General features: G+C 43.7%; 1 protein-coding gene across 3 annotated transcripts in view; it reads right to left on the bottom strand.

Annotated features, from left to right (window-relative positions):
• The window catches only part of EXT2 (exostosin glycosyltransferase 2), a 147,768-nt gene that overhangs the window by 42,229 nt on the left and 84,390 nt on the right, over positions 1–21,149 (bottom strand). For all 3 annotated transcript variants that reach the window (XM_045485042.1, XM_045485041.1, XM_045485040.1), the window contains exon 9: positions 4,764–4,953. In XM_045485042.1, the coding sequence (XP_045340998.1) occupies positions 4,764–4,953 (190 nt within the window). The remainder of the gene's footprint in view (positions 1–4,763; positions 4,954–21,149) is intronic.

The following is a 21,149-nucleotide window of genomic DNA, read 5'->3' as shown; positions in this document are numbered from 1 at the left end:
CCACACGGTCAGCACAGAGCCCCATGTGAGGCTCGAACTCACAAATGGTGAGATCATGACCTGAGCTGAAATCGAGAGTTGGACACTTAACCAACTGAGCCACCCAGGTGCCCCCATATCCACTTTTAAATAAATAGGATCCCTGCCATTATTAATCCTCTAGAGCTGAGACAACGGAACACACAAATGAAGCAAAAGAACACAAAGTAACAAACAGCTCCTCTTTCTGCAGTGTGTATAGACAACAGGCTAGCTGCTTGGGTTCAGTATGAACTTTCCTCTACCCTGCATGGGATTTGGACTTCCACTTGGTGAACGTGCACAGCATGTTCCAAGCACAGACGGCTTTCCACATGTATCACCTACACAGCCAAAGAATTACTTGAGACAATATCCATAGGGAACTAACTTGCCCCTGCCCTTGTAAAGTCTTTGATGGGGAAGTTTTAGGGAACGATGCAGGGCCAAGGAGGATGATATGGGCCAAGGAGGAGAAGATGGACACGGGACTACCCTTCCCTGTTCCGAGTCACACCTCGGTAGCCGAAAGTCAGCCAGGGCAAGATCAGTCTCCACCTCAACAGTCAGCTGTCTATGCACCATCATTAGCACAGACAGGCCTCCCGACAGAACTCCCAGTTTCTCGCTTTCACATTTTCAAGTAAAATAGGCCTCCAAGAAAAGGAACTACCATTCGCCCAGGCTTCAGCATTCCTTCTGTGGAGGGCAGCGCCAAAAATCAACATTATAAATTACCCCCTGCCCTTAAAGTAGATAATTCTGACATGGGATTTTGATTGTTTAAAAAATTAGGACAGAAGCTCAAGGTAGGAGAGAAAAATTTCCACTAGTATTTTCAAAAGAACAGACTTACTCTTCTGTCTCTCTTTTGAGTCCCTGACAAGGACCTAGTTCGTCTACATCATCCCAAATCAGAGAACAGACAAAGCGCGATGATTTGCCTACTACTAAATGGTAATCCAAATAGATACAGTGGGGCTTTGTGCAAAGGGCATGAGCTTCGCATCCACAGAGACACGTGTTTATTTCTGGCTCTGCCATTTGCAGTTTTGTGATTCGGGCAAATCACACGTCTCATCGGGAGTTTCATTTTTGTAAAATGCGAATAAGAACAGCTTCCTTGCAGCTTTGTCCTAAGGACTAGAGATAGTATGTGTAAAGCACCTGGCACAGTGCCTGTTCCTGGGATTTAAAAGGTACATAATACGTGGTTATAAAAACATCGTATCGTTTTCATCTTTATAACTGGGTTCTTGTAAAGTCTTACAAACTTCACTTCTCCCCTGACAATCTGAAGAGGTGTAGACACACGGCTGTGGGGAGGCCCCTTAGGATGCAGAAGGACACAGTAAAGCATAGCCAAAGACCTTCAGGCTCCAATTCCACTGCTGAGCCCAAATGGGGTCTCTTTTTCTATACTCCTTCTAAATTCTAAATGAATTCAAAATAATGTACCTTATGTCTCATCCTGTGAATCTGCAGCTGGCAAAATAAAAATGTCACCTTCCATTCACACAAAGTAGTCTGAAAAACAAGGGTTTTCCAAGCACATTGCTGAATTTATGAAAAACAAACAGCTGAGCCAGGTGACCTGATAACTTCACAGTTAGGAGCTTTAGTCTAGCTCTAAGGAGAAAAAGAACTCCTTGTGTTGAGGGTTTTTTTAAAATGTGTACTGATTAATGGTTTTCTCCATGTTGGATGCCAAGAAAGATGTGAGCAAAGAGAATTTTCCCTCCATCTTGGCAAAGGTACCATAAAATGCTCAGGTTGACTGAAGATGACCCCAAGCCCATCCTGGCCAACACTGTCACAAACACAACCACAGATCCATAAAATAAATGGTCAGATTATCTCCATACAAACCTTGAGCTCACTTCTGGAGTGCTCAAGCTGCTGGTGTCCAGCTGGTCCCCATGACGTTAATTCCCCACAGTCCCAGAATTCAGCACAAATGCAAGGTGGCTGGCTGTGACTTCTACTTCTCTGTTGCCTCCTCTGGGTTGACCATCCCAACACGCTCAGCCCAGCCCGCCTGCTAACAACTATCAAAGTCACAATCTGAAGCCAGGGAGCTCCTAAGGTCAGTTCAAATTTAACACTGAAATCAGCTAAAACAGAAGGCTGAGTTAAACCTGTCTGAGATGCACAATGTAAGAGCTTCCTTCACACGGAGGCCAGGGGCCAAGCCAAACAACCTCTATATCCATCAAGTTTGGAAACTGAAGAGCTGGGGAGGACGAAGGCAGTGGCTTGCCTTTTTTTTCTGACAGAGCTCGAAACCGATGTGACGAAAGCTCACTGGAAATTTCTATTGCCTAGTCTAAGTATTTACTTAAACTTCAAACCCAGCAATTTAGGCTTAAATGTAACCAAAAAGCAAAAAGTATTTGGTTGTGTTGGAGAGTGAAAAAAAAAAAGTGGTGGGGGGAGCCGGGGGGGGGGGGTGGATTTCTGCCTACATTAACCCTCCCAGCAGCAGACATATTCACCGCAATATTTATTTTAGTAAATGTAGAGAAAGTGAAAAACATCATTTTCGCCTCTAATATTTCAAAGCCTTGGACTTGCTTTATAAAAGATATATATGTTACTAATGCCATACATGCAGACTCAGATGGCTTTGCTGGCATGAGGACCAGAGCTGACAGCCTCATTTACCAACTGAACAAACACCCCATAGAAGATTAAACATGGTTCACGCTCTCCCCAAACAACCACATCGCCAGAGCCTGAGTGGAGACCTAAAAACCACTGCGAGGGAAAAAAAAGCTGGTTCAGTCTCTAAACGTGTCAAATTTGGGGCCTCATCGGTTGAGGGCTCGCTCTCTTCCCTGGAGCCAAAACATTACAAAAATAAACTAAGCTCCTGGTCATAAAACTAACCACATTTTAGCAAGGTCTCCCCAAAATTAAGACTGAACACCCAGCTCCAAAACCTCTAGGTTTGTGTTACTGCTTTCCGTCAAACCAGGCCGAGGCGAGGGCTTCGACTAGGAGGGCAGAGAACGGTTCCTCCCTTCTCACGGTCTGCGAGGGACTCGCACTCACGAGAAATCATTCCCCTGGAGCGCAAAGTGCCTGACCAAGGTGTCTAAGGAAGGAGAAGCCTCCTTTGCATTTAGCTCCAGATTCTGCACCTGTGCCTATCCGGGCGGGCGGGGCTCCCTCTGAAAGCCGGCGGCCTGCGTGCATGGGAGCAGGCGCAGGAGGGGGAACGTGGCAGGATGCAGTGAGCTACCGCAGATCCGAGCAGGGACCCACAGCCTTCCTTCTCAAAACAGGACTCGTCCCTTTCAAGTGCCAGACCAAGGAGCAGCACAACAGTGCCGGCCGGCTCAACACCCCCCCACCCCCACCCCCGAGGTGAGGTACCGGGCTGGGCCCTCTCCATGCCCCTCCCTGCACAGCTCCCGTTTCCCTCTGCCTTTCCCTTCCTCCTGCCCAGTTCTTCCTCTTCCCCTCTCCTCCCTTTTCCTTCTACCCCTTTCTTGAGAGTCAAATAAATGAAACAAACAAAAATCCAGGAAACTGGTTGTTGGGAGGAAAACGGACTTGGCATAAAAAGATGTACTTAATAAGAAAAAGCACTGTTCTTTGGAGCGTAAAATGGGACCGTCATTTAAAGTAGACATTTTGTTTACTTAAACCACGACTCCCTAAATCTAGAGAGAAAGTGTAGGATTCTCTCAGAGAACAAAAATCCCACTAAGGAACATTTCTTAAATGTCTCAGGAGGTACTAAAGAATTTTCTTGGGGGTAATTTCTGATTTGCCTCACAGACAGTAAATGTTCTTCTTCCAGCCTAAACTATAGATCTACCGGGGGTAGTTTCCAGGGTTGACTATCCTGACTTCAGTATTCCCAATTAAAAGAGAATAGCCATAAAAAGTGCAGATACTACTGTCAGGCAATAAACTAGACCTTATCAGTGATAGTGGTGCACATTACAAACTTCAAACTCATTCCTTGCTCTAATCCATCAGAAACTTCCTGGCTTTAATAGGCTATAAAGGGCAGGAGCTTTGAAGTGCCTGGGATTAGGATCAGTAATAGACAGACTGAATGAGAAACTAAATGCAGGTGGAACATACTCTATGCCTCCTGAATGAAAAAGAAATCCAATTAATCAAACAGTCCTCAACCCTAGCTGCCAGCGCCAGCCAGCAGCTCACACGGTGGCCAAGGCAAGGGACAAAGCGATTAGCGATGAACCGCCTGGGGACCGTAGTGCGCACTCACTTTAAGGAGCTGATTCGAAGCCTGGAGACGGCATGCTCTGCTGACTTGCCCAGCTGGAAGTGAGGCCATCTTTTTTTCTTTTTTTTTTTTTTTAAGGAAAGCACAGTATCAGAGCCGAGATAAGGAAGGAGAAAACTAATGCCTTTTAAACTGAGCTTTCATGTAAACAAATCAGCTGAGATGGCCGAGGGAAGCTGAGGTCTGTTTTCCCAAGGCTGCTGGCCTTTGATCCCACTGATTCCTAAGCTCTCAGACCCTCGTGGCTGCAGCTCACACCCTGGGCACACAGTGAGCTGGGCCACCCCAGAACAAGAATGAGATGGCTGACTAAACTGGGGTCACGCTGCCTCAGAAATGGCATTACTGTTGACAAAGCAGGAAACTTCATGCAAGCCTAAGGATGCAAATAATGTGGCCATCCCAAACTGACCCGGCTGGGAGGCGCGCCGACACCCAAAGCAGGCCGTTCCTGAACACAGCACCTTCCCACCCTTTTTACCTTCCGGGGGATTTTTATTCTGATTATTCCAGACAACGAGCAGCTTGGACAGACTGGGCACCTTGGACACTTCAGTGATGACCCGGAAGAGGCTCTCCACTCGGTCGTAGGTGAGGACGATGGCGGTAAAACCTTGGGACTGTGGTGGAATCAGTGGGAGGAAGAGTGGGTTGCTCACACTGCCCCGCTTCTGCAAGAGAACAGATGAATAGGAGTCAGCGAAGGGTCTAGTAGCCATGGGGCTGATCTCTTTGCCACTGCTGTCAGCAGGCTAGAACGTGGGAGATCGGGTGGCTGTCACCGTGACCAGCCCAAGAGCTTTTGTACGGACTCTCTTTAATTAGCGTTAGCTCTGATGCCACTAAAACAGGAGGAGAGAATGTCTGTAGCCCAGAAGAGATTGCTAGTTAAACCCAGCAGATGAAATACATGCATTATCTCCATTCTCTCCTCAAGTCCACTGAAGTGACCGTAGATCGGAAATAGAAATGGACGACGACAGTGAAATGAGAGAGGCCACAACGGCTGATGAGCAGCAGGGACGGGTTTCTGAAAGACTGGAAGGGTGAAATGGTAACGCGGCAGGAGAATGAGAGTGGAAGCGAAGTGCCTACACAGGGGGGGGCCCACGAAGGCAAACCAGTCCAAACTGCTCAGCCCCCAAAGGCTCAGAATGGAGTTCAGCAGGAACCTTGTGGGGTAAGAGGAGGGGCAGGGCTGAAAACAGGAAGACTGGTTAAAAATATGTGTAAGGAGCAAAAAAAGACCCAGATCCACAAAACTTCCCTTCACCCAGCCACTCAGCCAGAAGACTCCTCTTCTTGCCCACCCCTGCAGGGGGAGGGAGGTATATTCTCTGGGGAACTGAAGCTCTGGGTATGGAAATGTGGACACCTTTGGGAGGAAAATGCAGGTGCCAGTCTACGTCCTGAGGGATGAGCCCCACAGCCTTCTTGCTCTCCAGCTCCCCAAACGCTGGCGGCCATGGAGCCCACTTGTCCCTCTACCATCTCACAACCCTCCAGGAAGTAGGCATGCCCTCACACACAGAGCTTCCTTCCGGTCAGGTTTTCAGTGCGTCCCTGGTAATTATGAACAGATCCTAGAATCACAGCCGTTCCAACAATATCTTCCGCATAATGACAGAAACCAAATGAACGAATAGAAAAGCAGGAACTCAGGGGAAACAGAGACAATAGAAAAGCAGAAGGATATTAAAACAACATCAATAAATTATATCCTCAGGAAGAGAATTTTTCATCCATGAAATAAGAATAAATTGCTATTTTTATTTAAAAAGATCTATCAAAGAACAGGAAAGAATACTTGAACATTAAAAATATAGCTTAATTTTTTTTAAAAGCAGGATTGAAAGAAAAAGGCAACATATTCCAATCTAGTGAACAAAAAGGGCAGAGATAAAAAACAGGACAAAAAAGATGAGAAAATCCAGGAGGTCCAACATCCATCTAACAGGTTCCTGAAAAAGAAAACACAGAATACAGAAGAAACAAAATTACCAAAGAAATAAGTTCTCAGAACAGTAGAAGAGACATGAGTTTTCAAATTGAAAGGGCCCAAGAAGTAATCAGCACATTGAATTTGAAAAAAAAGGGGCGCCTGGGTGGCGCAGTCGGTTAAGCGTCCGACTTCAGCCAGGTCACGATCTCGCGGTCCGTGAGTTCGAGCCCCGCGTCGGGCTCTGGGCTGATGGCTCAGAGCCTGGAGCCTGTTTCCAATTCTGCGTCTCCCTCTCTCTCTGCCCCTCCCCCGTTCATGCTCTGTCTCTCTCTGTCCCAAAAAAAAAAAAAAATAAATGTTGAAAAAAAAAAAAGAAAAACAAAAACAAAAAGCAAAACAAAATAAAATATATCAAAGCACATCACTTCTGACACTGGGAATAAAGAGTGTGAATACATAAAATGCATAAATCCTGGCAAGGAGTTCTAGGTGTGAGTTCACTGTACAATTCTTTCAATTTCTCTGTAGGTTTGAAATTTTCTCAAAATAAGGTTTAAAAAGTACTGACGGAAATTCAAATTCTTTGCTACCATTAAAACATTAAGTAACTTTTGATACAGTAATATAAGCAAAAATATTTTTGTACTGATAATAAGATTGTTAAAACAACTTTATATTTTTAAACAGCTTTTGTGAGATATAATTAATATAATATACAACCCACTCATTTAAAGCATAAAATGGTTTTTGGTACATTAATTTTTTTAAACCATGGTCAAATATAACATGAAATCAGCATTTTAACCATTTTTAAGGGTACAGTTCAGTGGCATTAATTACATTCACATTCATATTATGTGAAAAGTCCAGGACCAGACTTCATCTCTGTCAGAAGGTGGCTGAACATGAAATGTCCTGTTATTCTGGCCGCTTACACTTCCCTAGCATCTCTCCTACTCTGGCATTCCCAAGGTTCCCCTTCAACCTCATCCTTATCACTGATGGACACCCATCACCACGTAGAGGACAACAGCTGTTTGCCAGATGTAACAGTGTGGGACAGGAAATGTACACAAACACATGGAATACACATGGGATGGGAACTCACAGAGACTGAATGGGATTCCAGGAGTCCTAATGTAATCAGGATATTAAAGCCAGAACGTCCACAACAGGCCATAATTAGATTTCACAGCCACGAGACACAATAGGAAAGGCTATCTGCTCAATGCGGACTTTCTGTGTCTATGACCTCATGCTCTGACATTAAGCTGCAGTCTTAAGAAGGTGCCTGGACTTTAGCACTGGTACCCTAGCATCTCATCACATTTGTAGGAACCCCTTTTACTTTTCGACCCCAAATCTTATTCTTTTAACCTCCTGACTTTTATGGAAACTGGTCAGTAAGTAGCTTATGCTTAAGTCACAACTAATCCTGAAGGTGCATGGCCTCTCTGCCATCACCATCCCAACCCACTCATTTACTCCTACCAACACAATACTCTCTTACGCTTGAAAAGCACCACTTTAAATGGAAAAGGCAGAAAAACAGATTTTTTGAAGAAGGGTGTAAAATAATGTAATGTGTGATGAAAGATTTACCGAGTATTTACTAAGGGCTAGGCACTGGGCTTTACACGTATTATCTCACTTGAGTTTCACTCACAACAACCCCCTGGTAGACACAGTTATTCCTATTTTGCAGATGATGAAACTATAAGATTAAAAATAGTGAATGATGTCTAATCATTTGCTTTACCAGAAAGAAAGAAAGAAAGAAAGAAAGAAAGAAAGAAAGAAAGAAAGAAAGAAAGGAGGGAGGGGAGGGGAGGGGAGGGGAGGGGAGGGGAGGGGAGGGGAGGGAATGATGCTAGGTGCTCAAGGTTACACAATGTGTAAGCTGTCTAGCTCCAGAACACTGGATGGTGGAGGTTCACGGCCCTTCCCCATGCCCTCCTCCTCCGAGTCCAAGGCAGGCATCACCATTTTATAGACTCTAGAAAGTGGAACTGTGGGGAGCACCAGAGTTTATTACTTCTAACTCTTCTCTGAGACAAAAATGCTGGAAGTTCTTTATCCTTGATAATCACATGTGGGCAAGAGCCCACCCCAAACTCTACGATTTCCAAAGGTACGTGGAATAAATATGTAACACTGACACAGAGGAAACACATAAATTAAAAAAGGTAAATACATCTCTAACACAGAAGGAAAAACTATTAAAACCCCAACAAAATGAGGTCTGTTCTTGGGAGAAGTGGGGCATGCTAGCACACTCGAACGCCTGTATGACATTAAAAGGAGAGGAAAGTTCCCTGAGAGATGCGAAGCTTGGTTTCGGAAAACGAATCCCTTGGAATTTAAACTGAGGCACCCCCTGAAGGGCATCACAGCTCTGATTTCAAGGCACTGCCAGGAGAAGGAACCAGAGTCTGGCAAGACGACAGATCGGGTCTCATCCCCTTGGCCAGCTCCATTTGGGAAGTGGAGGGCGGTGGAAGGGGAGGGGGAGAGGCGGGGAAGGGGGTGGGTAGGACCCGACGGTAACTTGTCTTGGTGTTCTACTTTTCCACACTACTCACTTGCACACCAGGTAAGGCTTGAGAAGGCGGAAGCAGAAGAGGCAGCCTAGGGGCGCCTGGGTGGCTCAGTCGGTTAAGCGTCCGACTTCAGCTCAGGTCATGATCTCACAGTCCGTGAGTTCGAGCCCTGCGTCGGGCTCTGTGCTGACCGCTCACAGCCTGGAGCCTGCTTCAGATTCTGTGACTCCTTCTCTCTCTGCCCCTCCGCCTCTCACGCTCTCTCTCAAGAATAAATAAACATTAAAAAAAAAAAAAAAGAAAGAAAAGAAGAGGCAGCCTAAAGGGGAGACAGCACGCCAAGGAGCAGAATAGGGACTGAAATCTTACCAACACTTCCCCATGAAATACAGATCTCGAGATGAGCACAGACCTAACCCAGAAGCGGCCGAGCGTGTATTTACTGGGATACGGGCTTGGTGCTTTACTGTAGGATATACCGCCAGGGTTATATGAGGCAGGTGACTTCAAAACCTGAGTCGACATGTTTGGGGTCAGTTTGGGAACTGTGTGTCCTTAATAGGAATCTAGATTCTTTCACTTAGCAGCAGTGTGACCGGGGCAAAGTACTTAACCTCTCTTGCACCTCAGTTTCCATAATTGTGATGATACTACTACTTCTCCAGCTATGAGAAATAATAAGAGTAATAATTTCTAACAATGTTAATTATTTACATTTCTTAATTAGCATTTCTTAACAACCAAGAGGCTGTTAATAAAAGTAAATATTTAATATATGTGAAGTACCTCACACATGCAAGCATTCGATAAATGGTAACCAATGGTTGACCCTGTGGGAGTAGTAATTTCTCTGGGCTTTACTTTACACATGTCTTGAAAGTGGGATGGCAATTGTCAAGTCTCTTCCAGCAAGAAGTCTAGATGAAATCCTTCTTCCTCTCTACCTTGACCTTATCATGCTCTAGGGTCCTAGTTTATCCAGATTCTCTACCTCTACTCCTTCTCCAAATATACTGTTTTTATTTTCACAGTTTCCTCTTTTCCTTCCTACTCTTTATATTTTACCTTGAAAGCTCCATGAAAGCAAGAACCATAGCTGTTTTAACACCTAGCGCCTAGCATAGTGCCTAGTGCTACCCGATGAAAACCTGTTTAAAAATGAGTAAGTTGGGGTACCTGGGCCGCTCAGTCAGTTAAGCAGCCAACTCTTGATTTCAGCTCAGGTCATGATCTTATGGTTCGTTAGATCAAGCCCTGCCTCAGGCTCTACACAGAAGGTGCAGAGCCTGCTTGGGATTCTTTCTCTCCCTCTCTCTGCCCCTCGCCTGCTCGTGTACATTCTCTCTTTCTGTCTCTCTCTCTCTCTCTCTCTCTCTCTGTCTCTCTCAAAAATAAACATTAAACATTTTTTTGTTACTGATTCTTTTTTTTTTTTCTAATGTTTATTTTTGAGAGAGAGAGAGAGAGATAGCATGGATCGGGGAGGGGCAGACAGAGAGAGGGACAGAGGATCCGAAGTGGGCACTGTGCTGATAGCACAGAGCTGGAAATGGGACTCAAACTCACAAACTGACCTGAGCCAAAGTCAAATGCTTAACCATCTGAGCCACCCAGGTGCCCTTCCAAAAAAGCCCATTAATACAAAAAAAATAAATAAATAAAAATGAGTAAGATTAAATTAAATTCCATTAAATCCACAGGGCCCAGGTGATGTTCTTTCTGTCCTCTTCATGTATGGATGTGAAGAGTTGATATACACTCAAATGCGTGACGTCATGAGTTCTAAAGTAATTTCCAACCTAGTTCATTCATTTGAAAGCACTTACCAAGAATCTTATTGTACCAAATATTCCAAAGAAGTGTAGGATAAGGATATTTAGCAGAGAGTCTGAATCTAGGTCCTGCCATTTACTAGTTTTGTGATGCGTGAAGCTACTCCTGTATGAATTTCCTCCTCTGTAAAATGGGGACCATGATGGTACCATCTCCTAGGGCGATGATGACTAAGAGAGATGATGCACAGAAGCTCTGAGCAGAGGGCTCAGCATAGAGCTCCATGAACTGTAGTTTAAAACAAACACAAAAACGTGCGGCTCTCCCTACCCGTATTCTTCCAACCTGCCCAAATACTGGTGTTAGCAATTCAGCGATTGTTCCTACTGATAGTATTTCTGATGCTCATTCATTCAGTCAACATTTCCTGAGCACATCCCATATTCCTAGAAGAAGGTTACAGATGCCAAGACAAACCAAGGCCTTCCCCTTGACATGCTCATAATCTGGTGTTGAAGACGGCTAGGTAAAATAACAAGTACCAACACAAGGTGTTCAAGTCCGGGGCAGCAGGGAACGTGAAGGCCGATACAGTGGCCTCTGCCTCCCTGGAAGAGACGAGGAGGGGACTGCTGCGTCGTCATCAAGGGTAAGCAGGCGCGTGCTGGCAAACTGAGTAGCAAACAAGACAGGGAGACAAGGGAGGAGAGCGGAAACGAGAGGGACCGGCCGGGCAGGCCAACGCCATGGCACCAGAAGCCTGGAATGATGGAAGGGTCTTTTAAGTCACATGATTAGCTTTCTGTTGATGTCTTTCAAAACTTTCTTTTCCTGAGTATTGTTTTCCTGAGAAGTAAACATGGCTCCCTTTATGTTCTTTTTCAAAAGGTCAGAAATAGGAAATGCTGCTCTACAACTAGGCTTCTGTGCCAATCGCTTTTTTCCTCCTCAAACATAATCCCATTTGCCTTTGGAGCACAAGGACAGCGTGGAGAAAGGCGGCTTTAATTGGGGTGTGTGCCTTCACATAGACCCTCTGCTCCACTGGGGTAAGGTCAACAAACTAACCCCCAGAGAAAAAAACTGGTGGAGAAGGACATTTCAAGAATGGCATTCAGTCTCCTCTGAAATACCCTTAAGAACTGACCCCCTGCTGGCTGACCAGAGAGAGTGTCTACAGTCTGGGACCTCTTGACCCCACTTTCTGCAGGAAATCAAGCAAATTTAAACCTCCATAATTTACTCAAGACTCTGACTTCTGCCAGGGAAAAGGCAAACAACGCTGGCAATTAACTCTGTTGCCTGATTAAATCTCCATCATGGCAGGACAGGGCATGGAACCAGGCACCCAGCAACAGTGACCTGAAGAAAAGGCAAAGCCCACCTACCGCAGCGGCACCGCCAGAATCTGGGCTATCGACACCGCCTTCAAATCTCCCCCATGAAACCGTTTACTCAGAGATGGGAGGAGAAGCCAAGAGGAGAGGTATGTATCACTGTGGCAGAGTACTGGCATGTGGCCAGAATACCTTGGCCATCTCCCGCCCCTCCTCCCAAACTTCACTTTCACTCCCACAACAGCCATTCATTCTAGAAGCTTCAATAAGAAATCCAGATTGTTAAACTGCAATCACATAAAAGTAATCCATAATAGCTACAAAAACTGCCAGGTCACAAGACCAGCTGAGGAAAAGTTCTTTCATATTGCTTATTCTGGAAAGCCCTGGTGAGTGAGCAGTGAGCAGACCAACCTGCAAGAGAGAGTCATGGGCTCGGCTTTCAGGATGCCTGAAAGAGACGCATAGGGTCACCCTTCAGTGCAAAGGGGTTTTCCCCTTCAAGAAAGAAATTCAAACTCAAATTAGGTGTGCCTTTGGCAATCTCATACAAGGAAAGTTGTCTGTACCTCTCCCGCAATCTCATTTTGCCTTTTTTTTTTTTTTTTTTTAGTTGAAAGGTCACGGTAGCCCGACATGAGCCTAGCCAAAACCATTCTAGCCAAGGTTACCTACCATACAGAAAGCAGAGGAAGGCAGGGAGCAAGTACATGGCCTTTGCTAACCATTCTGAAATGTTCTTGCTGCCACTACCGGAGGATTATAAAATCAAGAGAGAGGAAAACCATATGCCGTTACTAACTAAAGGACTCTTTCAACCTAAACCAACCAAATACCAGACAGAAGAAATCAACCTTGAAGCAGGATGATTCAAAATTTAATTCCTATTACTCACCATATCAGAGATTTTTTTTAAATGTCACCACGTATAAATTCATGTGACAAGAAGAGAACTAAGCACATTGGAGTGAACCCAGATTTGATTTAACTCAAGGTATCTGGCTGAGCAGAAGAGTGAGAATTCAAAGAAAGGAAGGGAGGAGAGGACAGGCTTGTTATACAGAAGCTTTAGAGCCCTTGGTAATGAGGAGCCTTACCTATCCCTACCTTGACAGAAAGGGCAGTTTCCCTGCTTGTTTTGAAGTTATCAGCCCCTACCTCAATGTGGTTTCAATTATGAATTACCAGACTAAAAGGGGGGAAAAGCTTTGATTTATTCTTTTTTGCTCCAATTATGCATGATGTGTTTCCACTGAAGATTTTGAAAAGTATTTCATCATGCCTCTCATCCTGAAGTGGTCAAAGGGCAAAACCAAAAGGAGTTAACCCTTCCATTTCATCTCGAGGTTCACAGAGCCCTCCTACTAAAGGATACAGAGCAAGGCCTCGGAAGCGAACAGAGCCAGGAAAGGGTTAAGCATTAGCATCACATTACTAACGTGCATAAGGGTGGTGTCCCCTGTCCCAAATGGTGAGATGATATTTATGTTAATGGTTACTGGGAGATTTGAAAGGGGCAATCAGTAATGTGGCCCATGTTACCTTAACCATTAAACCTCTGCAGCCCCAACAACTGGCGGCACACACTCCACTGGGCATGCGCTGCCTCAGGAAACCAGAGAAGTACAGAGACCTAGCGCGGTCTTCGGGCCGGCTCTCTTAGATCAAGGGAGAAAAGATTCGGCGACAGGTCTGAAGTCTACTTGCTGCGTCCTACCTTTAATTCATTCCACCCACAAAAAACAACTGATCGTTCACAAACACAAGGTAACACGGACGGCTACAATCTCACTGACTTCACAGTAAACAGACACACGAAAGATGAAGAAAATCAAAGGTCAGAAATCCCCTTAGTGCAGCAGACTTAAGTAAGGGAGATAGTAAATTACCAACTTAGCATCCCTAGAACTTCCTTAGGGCAATTTGCTCCCGAATACGTTTTCTATGGTGGAGCTGGAATGAGTCTAACCGCATTTGAGTGTACCAGAATAACAGGCTTGGGCGACTCTCTGAGAGACTAACCCAGGGTCACAGGAGCGTGGGGCAAGTCATTTCTACTGTCAGTCTCTTTTTCTTCCAGACGAGTTTAAGGTCTTCTCTGTTTCTTTGGTGTACTGTGGTTTCACCTGCTTCGTGATTTATATATAGGTCTTCCTGAATCTGAAGTCTGGAATTCAACAATGACGGAAAGTTCTCAGCCATTATCCTTTCAGAGGGCCTCTTTCCACCATTCCTCTCACTTCACTTTTCGGTCTCTTTGGGTTGTATCTCAACAATTTCTTTTTTTTTTTTTAATTTTTTTAATATTTATTTTTGAGAGAAAGAGCATGAGTGGGGGAGGGGCAGAGAGAGAGAGAGAGACAGAGAGACAGAGAGACAGAGAGACAGAATCCAAAGCAGGCTCCAGGCTCCGAGCTGTCAGCATAGAGCCTGATGAGGGGCTCAAATTCATAAACCAAGAGATCACCACCTGAAGTCGGACGCTTAACCAACTCAGCCACTCAGGCGCCCCTCAACAATTTCTTTGAATCTAATAATCTAATCCCATAATCAGAGTCCTTGAAGGTGAATTTCTGCTGGTTCTCAGTCATGATATTGCCTTACTTCTTTATGGTCTTGTGGGTTGTAACTGTGATTTTCCTGAGATACTTTATTTGTAAGAATTGAGACCCAGATTGAAGATGAATTACTCAAGAGTGGGTTTGTCTACTTCTGCTGGTCCCTACCAATTCAGGGCCACTTCCAACGAAATTCTCTGAAAGTGTATTTGGATGACACCTATTGTATGAATTCGGACCACGAACCACGTGAAGGTGGCTTAAAACTGTAGTTCTCAACAGCAGGATCATTCCAGACCTACTTCTTTTCCCCTTAAACTGAAAATATAGTCTTTTGATTTCCTGGATTCTCCAGGAAGTTCTTTCTAGATTCCCCAACTTACATAGGCCACAGGCTGTCCATCCTGCTTCCCTGCCCCATTCTTCATAGCAGAAGCCCCAGGTCATCAAATTACAAAAATGTCCACGCAAAGCTGGCTCTGGTTCCCAATCACCTGCCAGGATACCCAGCCTCATTTTGTTTAGTGAGTCAACAAATATCTTACTTTCATGCCAGCTTAGCAATACGCTAAAACTGGTTTATGACATTTCATTCAGTATTTTACTTGTTCAGTTGGGAGGGTCATGGAGCATATCTAATCCATCATAACGCCAGTGACGGAAGTCTGTCTCTATTTAGACTGTCAATCTAATTATTTGCTATTGTGTTTCCTATTTAATTTGGGGGCCAAGTTTGTGTGCAAGATAAAAACAGTTATGAAAATACAGTAGTATATTATAATAGATGGAATGATGGACTGAGAATCTTCTTTAGTCTCCATTTCCTCTTTTATAAGACAGAATGATGGAGAGGTAGATCTTAAGTAAGTTTTACTTTCTTCGTCTGTAAGAACAGAGCTAACAGAATGTTAACTCTTGGAGTTGTAAGGATTAAACAACAGAAAAAACATAATAGAGCCTATATGGGTACAAAAAACAAAAAGAAAAAACAAAAAAACCACTGTCCTGTGAATTTCAGTTTTTCCCCACCAGTGTCCTTCACAATTTTAAAATTTGTTCCATGTGATAAAGCATTATACTAGCAGCCTTATGTTAACAACACTTTACTTTTTATAGTCCCACACCACTTACAAAATGCTTCCACATATACTATTTAAGATTTCATAATAATCCTGCGAAATAAGTAATATCCCCATTTTACAGATAAGGATAACAAATTTCAAAGCATAAGTTCAAGTTAATAAATGGGCTTGAACTCCAAGGTTTGATTCCTTGGAGTCCTTTTCAGTGGTCTTGATTTGTCGTCGGTAATCAGTCACCATGCTACACTATTCTGAAGCTGTTGGTACCCCTAAACCCAGTCCTACAGAGGAGCGCACACAGCCGGGAAGACAGATTTGGTAGGTAACCTCTGGTCACTCAGCTCATCCCTAGGAAAGAAGGGATTAAAATGCGCACTTCAGGAATTTCTGAGCTATGGTTAGCTTACTGAAGACTCACAGGTTAGACCCATCTGAATGCCTCTCTGCAAATTCCAGCTATTATCTGAGTTTTAGCTACTTTTTTCTTGATATAGCACTGAAATTCACATTTGGCTAAATGCCCACCCTCTTCTATAGAGCCAAACTACTGTCAAGAAGGCCAGGAAAGGTTGCCACTGATTGCTTTTCAGGTAGTGGAGGAAAAAGCTGACATTTCATCCTCCTTTTGCTTGGAAAGGAAGCCAATCATTTATAAGAATCCTCATCTGGCTGCAGCTTCCATCGGTGGGATGGATAGAAGCCAGTTAAATGGCTCAACATAAGCCATATTAAAAGAATTTGGAATGAGGAAAGAGTGGGTTCCATATGCTGATGCTTTTAATAATTCATGAGTTATATCAGTCTGCAAGTAATAAATTTCGCTAAATATATCTATGGTAAGATAGTTTAAGACACTGTCTAATCAATTAAATGGGGCAAAAATAACACATCATTGATTTTGTTGGTTCATACTTTGATATATTAAAAATAACAGTTCACCTAGTTGACATAGTTCACAAGATCTGGATTATTTTTAGAACATAATTACCATCCGCAGATCTGTTACTTAAGAAGTGTACTGAAAACACTTAGAAGATATGTTTTAATGAAAACACTAGTGATTTATTTGATGCAAATAAACAAAGCTGATCTACAATCCAAAGTGTTTCAAGAATGTTAATGGCAGCCGAAACAGCTACTTCTCACGAGAGGTAAAACAAATTCATGATTTCGTCTGACTATCCTGCACTTGAAATATTCTGACAGTTGGAAAGAGAAGTTCATTCTCTGGCCCAGGCATAAAAAGGTTTGCTGAGCCCACTGGCTGTAAGAGGCCAGCTATGGTACGGAGAAGACTTCACTGGTGGAGTAAACAGAAACTCCTGAAAAAGAGTTACACCTTGTGGCATCTAAGCACAAAACACCAGCACAGTTACGAGCAAGAAAACCAAAGCCTTGTGTGGTTCTGAGCTGACAGGAGTATAATGCCACCAGTTAAGTTGATACAATGTGGAAAGAGCAACCTCTAAAATGCAGTCATTTCTTAATTCTTCATTTCTCTGGAATTCCAATAAGGCGTATGTTTTGTCTACTCTGTTTTATCTCGGCTTCCTCCTGGAGAAAGAAAAGGCATGAACCTACAAAGGCAGAAAGAACGGGCAAGGCGACAACAGTGGACAAGAATTCAACACGTTTTGGGAGGCGACACAGATGAAGTCTCTTGCTAAACGATACACGGAAATGTAGGATAAAATATAACAAAACTCCTTTTAAATGCCTAGCTGAGGTCACAGGAAGCGAAAGTCCCAGGCACCAAAAATGAAGAAAAAGCCGCATTTGGGGGCTGAGAGCACAGGGGGTGGTTGGCACTCTGGCACCCTGTGGAGGGCAGAGGTAGTTGCTGGGCTTAGTGACTTCGGGTGTAATGTCCATGCTGGCAGAGGGACGATGTCTTTGGGCACAGGAAGTGAGGGAACTAGAAGCGGGACAGACACACAAAGGCAGAATCCCTCAAGGCCTGCACAATCAACAAAAAGGTGGCCCAGAAGGTCATTCCCTAGTAGATAGAGGCAATAAAAAACACTTCTTTTTGGGGGCATCTGGGTGGCTCAGTCTGACTTCAGCTCAGGTCATGATCTCAGGGTTTGTGGGCTCAAGCCCCGCATAGGGGTCTGTACTGACAACTTGGAGCCTGGAGCCTTCCGATTCTGTGTCTCCCTCTCTCTCTCTGACCTATCCCCACTTGTTCTGTCTCTCTCTCTCTCAAAAATAAATAAACATTAAAAAAATTGCGGGGGGGGGGGGGGCGTGTGCCTGGGTGGCTCAGTCAGTTAAGTGTCTGACTTGGGCTCAGGTCATTATCTTGTGGTCTGTGGGTTCGAGCCCTGCACCAGACTCTGTGCTGACAGCTCAGAGCCTGGAGCCTGTTTGGGATTCCGTGTCTCCCTCTCTCTCTGCCCCTCCCCTGCTCATGCTCTGTCTCTCAAAAATAAACATTAAAACAAAAATTTTTTTAATTAAAAAAAAAACCTGAGTTTAGGTTGGGGTGCTTTAACAGAGGCCAGCCCTCATACAGGTTTGGGGGTTAAACGAAATCTGTATCTGCCGTATGGAAACCTCCTACTGAGAAATTAATGTAAAAAACTGATTTATCTCCAGGATACCTCTGGAATAGCCAGCAGAAGCCAAAACAGACAAACAAGAACAAACCAACCCTCTAGAGTGACACCCCCTTAGCCTAGGTGGCAAAGACTACCACAGAAAACCTTACTGAAGATGAACTCAGAGGGTGCCTGGGTGGCTCAGTTGGTCAAGCATCTGGCTCTTGATTTTAGCTCAGGTCATATCCTCACAGTTGTGAGATTGAGCCTCGCATCGGGTTCTGCTGTGCCGACAGCATGGAGTCTACTTGGGATTCCCTCTCCCTCTCCCTCTCCCTCTCTCTCTCTCTCTCTCTCTCTCTGTCCCTCCCTGGCTTGCATTCTCTCTCTCTCTCTCTCTCTCTCTCTCTCTCTCTCTCTCTGTCCCTCCTTCCCTGGCTTGCATTCTGTCTCTCTCTCTCTCTCTGTCCCTCCCTGGCTTGCATTCTGTCTCTCTCTCTCTCTCTGTCCCTCCCTGGCTTGCATTCTGTCTCTCCCTGTCTCTCTCTCTCTCTCTCTCTGTCCCTCCCTGGCTTGCATTCTGTCTCTCTCTCTCTCTCTCTCAAAATAAACATTAAAAAATAAGTGAACACACATTCCAAAATCATAAAACATATAAGGAAACAATGCAACAAGAGCACAAGGCAGCAGACCAACGATAGGAGCAGACCCTGTAAGAAACTGAAAAATTGGATAATTGGAAAATATAAAGTATCTCAAATAATTAAAGATATAAAAGAAGGAATTATAAACATATCTTGTAAAAAAGACACTGAAAAAAAGACCAGGCAGACTTGAAACATAATTAGAGTTTCTAAAAATAACCACTGAAATTTAAATCTCATATGGATGGGTGAAAAATTAGTCACAGCTGAAGGGAATAGCAAAATCAATGTGAAAAAATTATCCAGAGTGCAGTACAAAGAGATAAGAATGTGGAAACGTGAGGGGAAAAAAAAAAAAAAAAACCCTGAGAGACATAACAACAGGATGAAGGAGGTCTGACATACATTTAACAGGAAAAGGAAAGATTAATGAAAATGACAGATATGTAATATTCAGAGAGAAAACAATGGAGAATTTTCCAAAACTGATTAAAGACATGAACTCTCGGGTCAAAGGTAAACAAAAAACAAAAACAAAAACACTCTCAAAAGCTGACAGAGAATGGGAATTAGAGTCACCAGTTAGCAACCATTGTAACAAGTGATGCAGGCAAGAAGTCACCGGTGGGAGCTACAACCAGCCTGCAAAGCTTGAGAAGCAGCAGGATATTTACATGGTCTCAAAGCATTTCCCCACAAGACACAGTAAGAGCAAAACAGTAATGTGGCATTAGAGAAATCCAGCCAAAACCTGTGATTGAAGTTAGCATCCCTTGTCACGGGACAAACTGACATAATGTGTCCACCATCATGATGTACTGAGAACACATTACTTTTGAAGTATTCCTATAAAAAAATGCATAATTTGAATTTCAACAATTTTTTTTTAATTTTTTTTTTCCAACGTTTATTTATTTTTGGGACAGAGAGAGACAGAGCATGAACGGGGGAGGGGCAGAGAGAGAGGGAGACACAGAATCGGAAACAGGCTCCAGGCTCTGAGCCATCAGCCCAGAGCCCGACGCGGGGCTCGAACTCACGGACCGCGAGATGGTGACCTGGCTGAAGTCGGACGCTTAACCGACTGCGCCACCCAGGCGCCCCAGAATTTCAACAATTTTAAATTGAATGCATAAGTTGATACAAAAATTATCAGACAAAGCCAAATCAAGAGACATCTTACAAAATAACTGCCATGTTCTCTTAAATCACATCAATGTCATGCAAGGCAAAGACTGAGAAATTGTTCTAGAGTAAGGAGATGAAGGGGACATGACAACTAATATATGCATGCAATGCATGGTCTGGAATTTTCTTTTGCTACAAAATGGACATTTAGGAAAAATGGCAAAATCTAAATAAGGTCTACAGATTAAGTAAAAATATTATATCAATGTCTACTTCAGATGACTTCGATAACTGCACTGTGATTCTATACGAGAAGTATTCAGGAGTAAAGGTGGGTTGCATCTGCAGCTTTCAAATGGCTCAGGAAAAATATATATAAATATACAAATGTATATACACAGGCAAAAAAGAATATAGTAAAATATTAACATTTGGCAAATATGGTGTAGCATGTACAGAGACTCTGTACTATTTCTGGAACTTTAAGTTTGAAATTATGTCAAAATAAAAAATTAAGTAAAAAATATAGAGAATTTTAGGGCTGTTTAAGCAAGACAAACAAAAAGTAGATAGAGCAACACAAACTACCAAGCAAAGCAAAAAAAAAAAGGGTAAACTTTCCACTGTCCAGGAAGAAGGGACTCTGAAAACAGACCTAAGGAACATTGGTTCCAAGATCACTTAAACTAAGAGGCAAAGGCAGGCCAACGCTCTCCCAGTCCTCCCTTCCCGAACCCTACGCCCACCCCACACCCCTCACCCCCCACCCCACCACCTTTTCAGGAGAAGGGAAGTTTATTCTCTGGAGAAAATGAATTTGAGAGAGTCCACAGAGACCCCAGGCATGGAAGGCAGGGCAAGGCACCACACTGAAAACTATGAATTAAGTGATTATCTATAAAATGAAAAAGGAGAAACTCTCCTTCCCCCCCATCCCCCATTCAGCTCCCCAAACACTTACAGCCCAAACATTATATATCCTTTCCCACCCCCAAAGGCAGAAGGATTATTCTCCGGATCAATGAATGAATTCAACAGAAATAACACATGAATACTGACAGTTGGGCAACCAATTGCGTCCTCAACCTCTTAACCTAAGTAAAGCCCACCAGTTGATAAGCCTTACACATGTACACAAAGCTTCTGTTCAGCTTTTGGAATCTCACCCTTAAAAGAAGACTGCTGAAAACATCAGGTATTTGAAGAAAGTTTCCAATATGAAAGATAAAAAACATTTGCAAATATCTTTTCCCATTCCGTTGGTTGCCTTTGAGTTTTGTTGCTTGTTTCCTTTGCTGTGCAGAAGCTTTTTATCTTCATGAG

This window comes from Leopardus geoffroyi, chromosome D1 (assembly GCF_018350155.1).
Source record: "Leopardus geoffroyi isolate Oge1 chromosome D1, O.geoffroyi_Oge1_pat1.0, whole genome shotgun sequence".
NCBI lineage: Eukaryota > Metazoa > Chordata > Mammalia > Carnivora > Felidae > Leopardus > Leopardus geoffroyi.
Note: the sequence above shows the minus strand (reverse complement) of the source record. Positions and strands in the feature narration are given on the sequence as shown.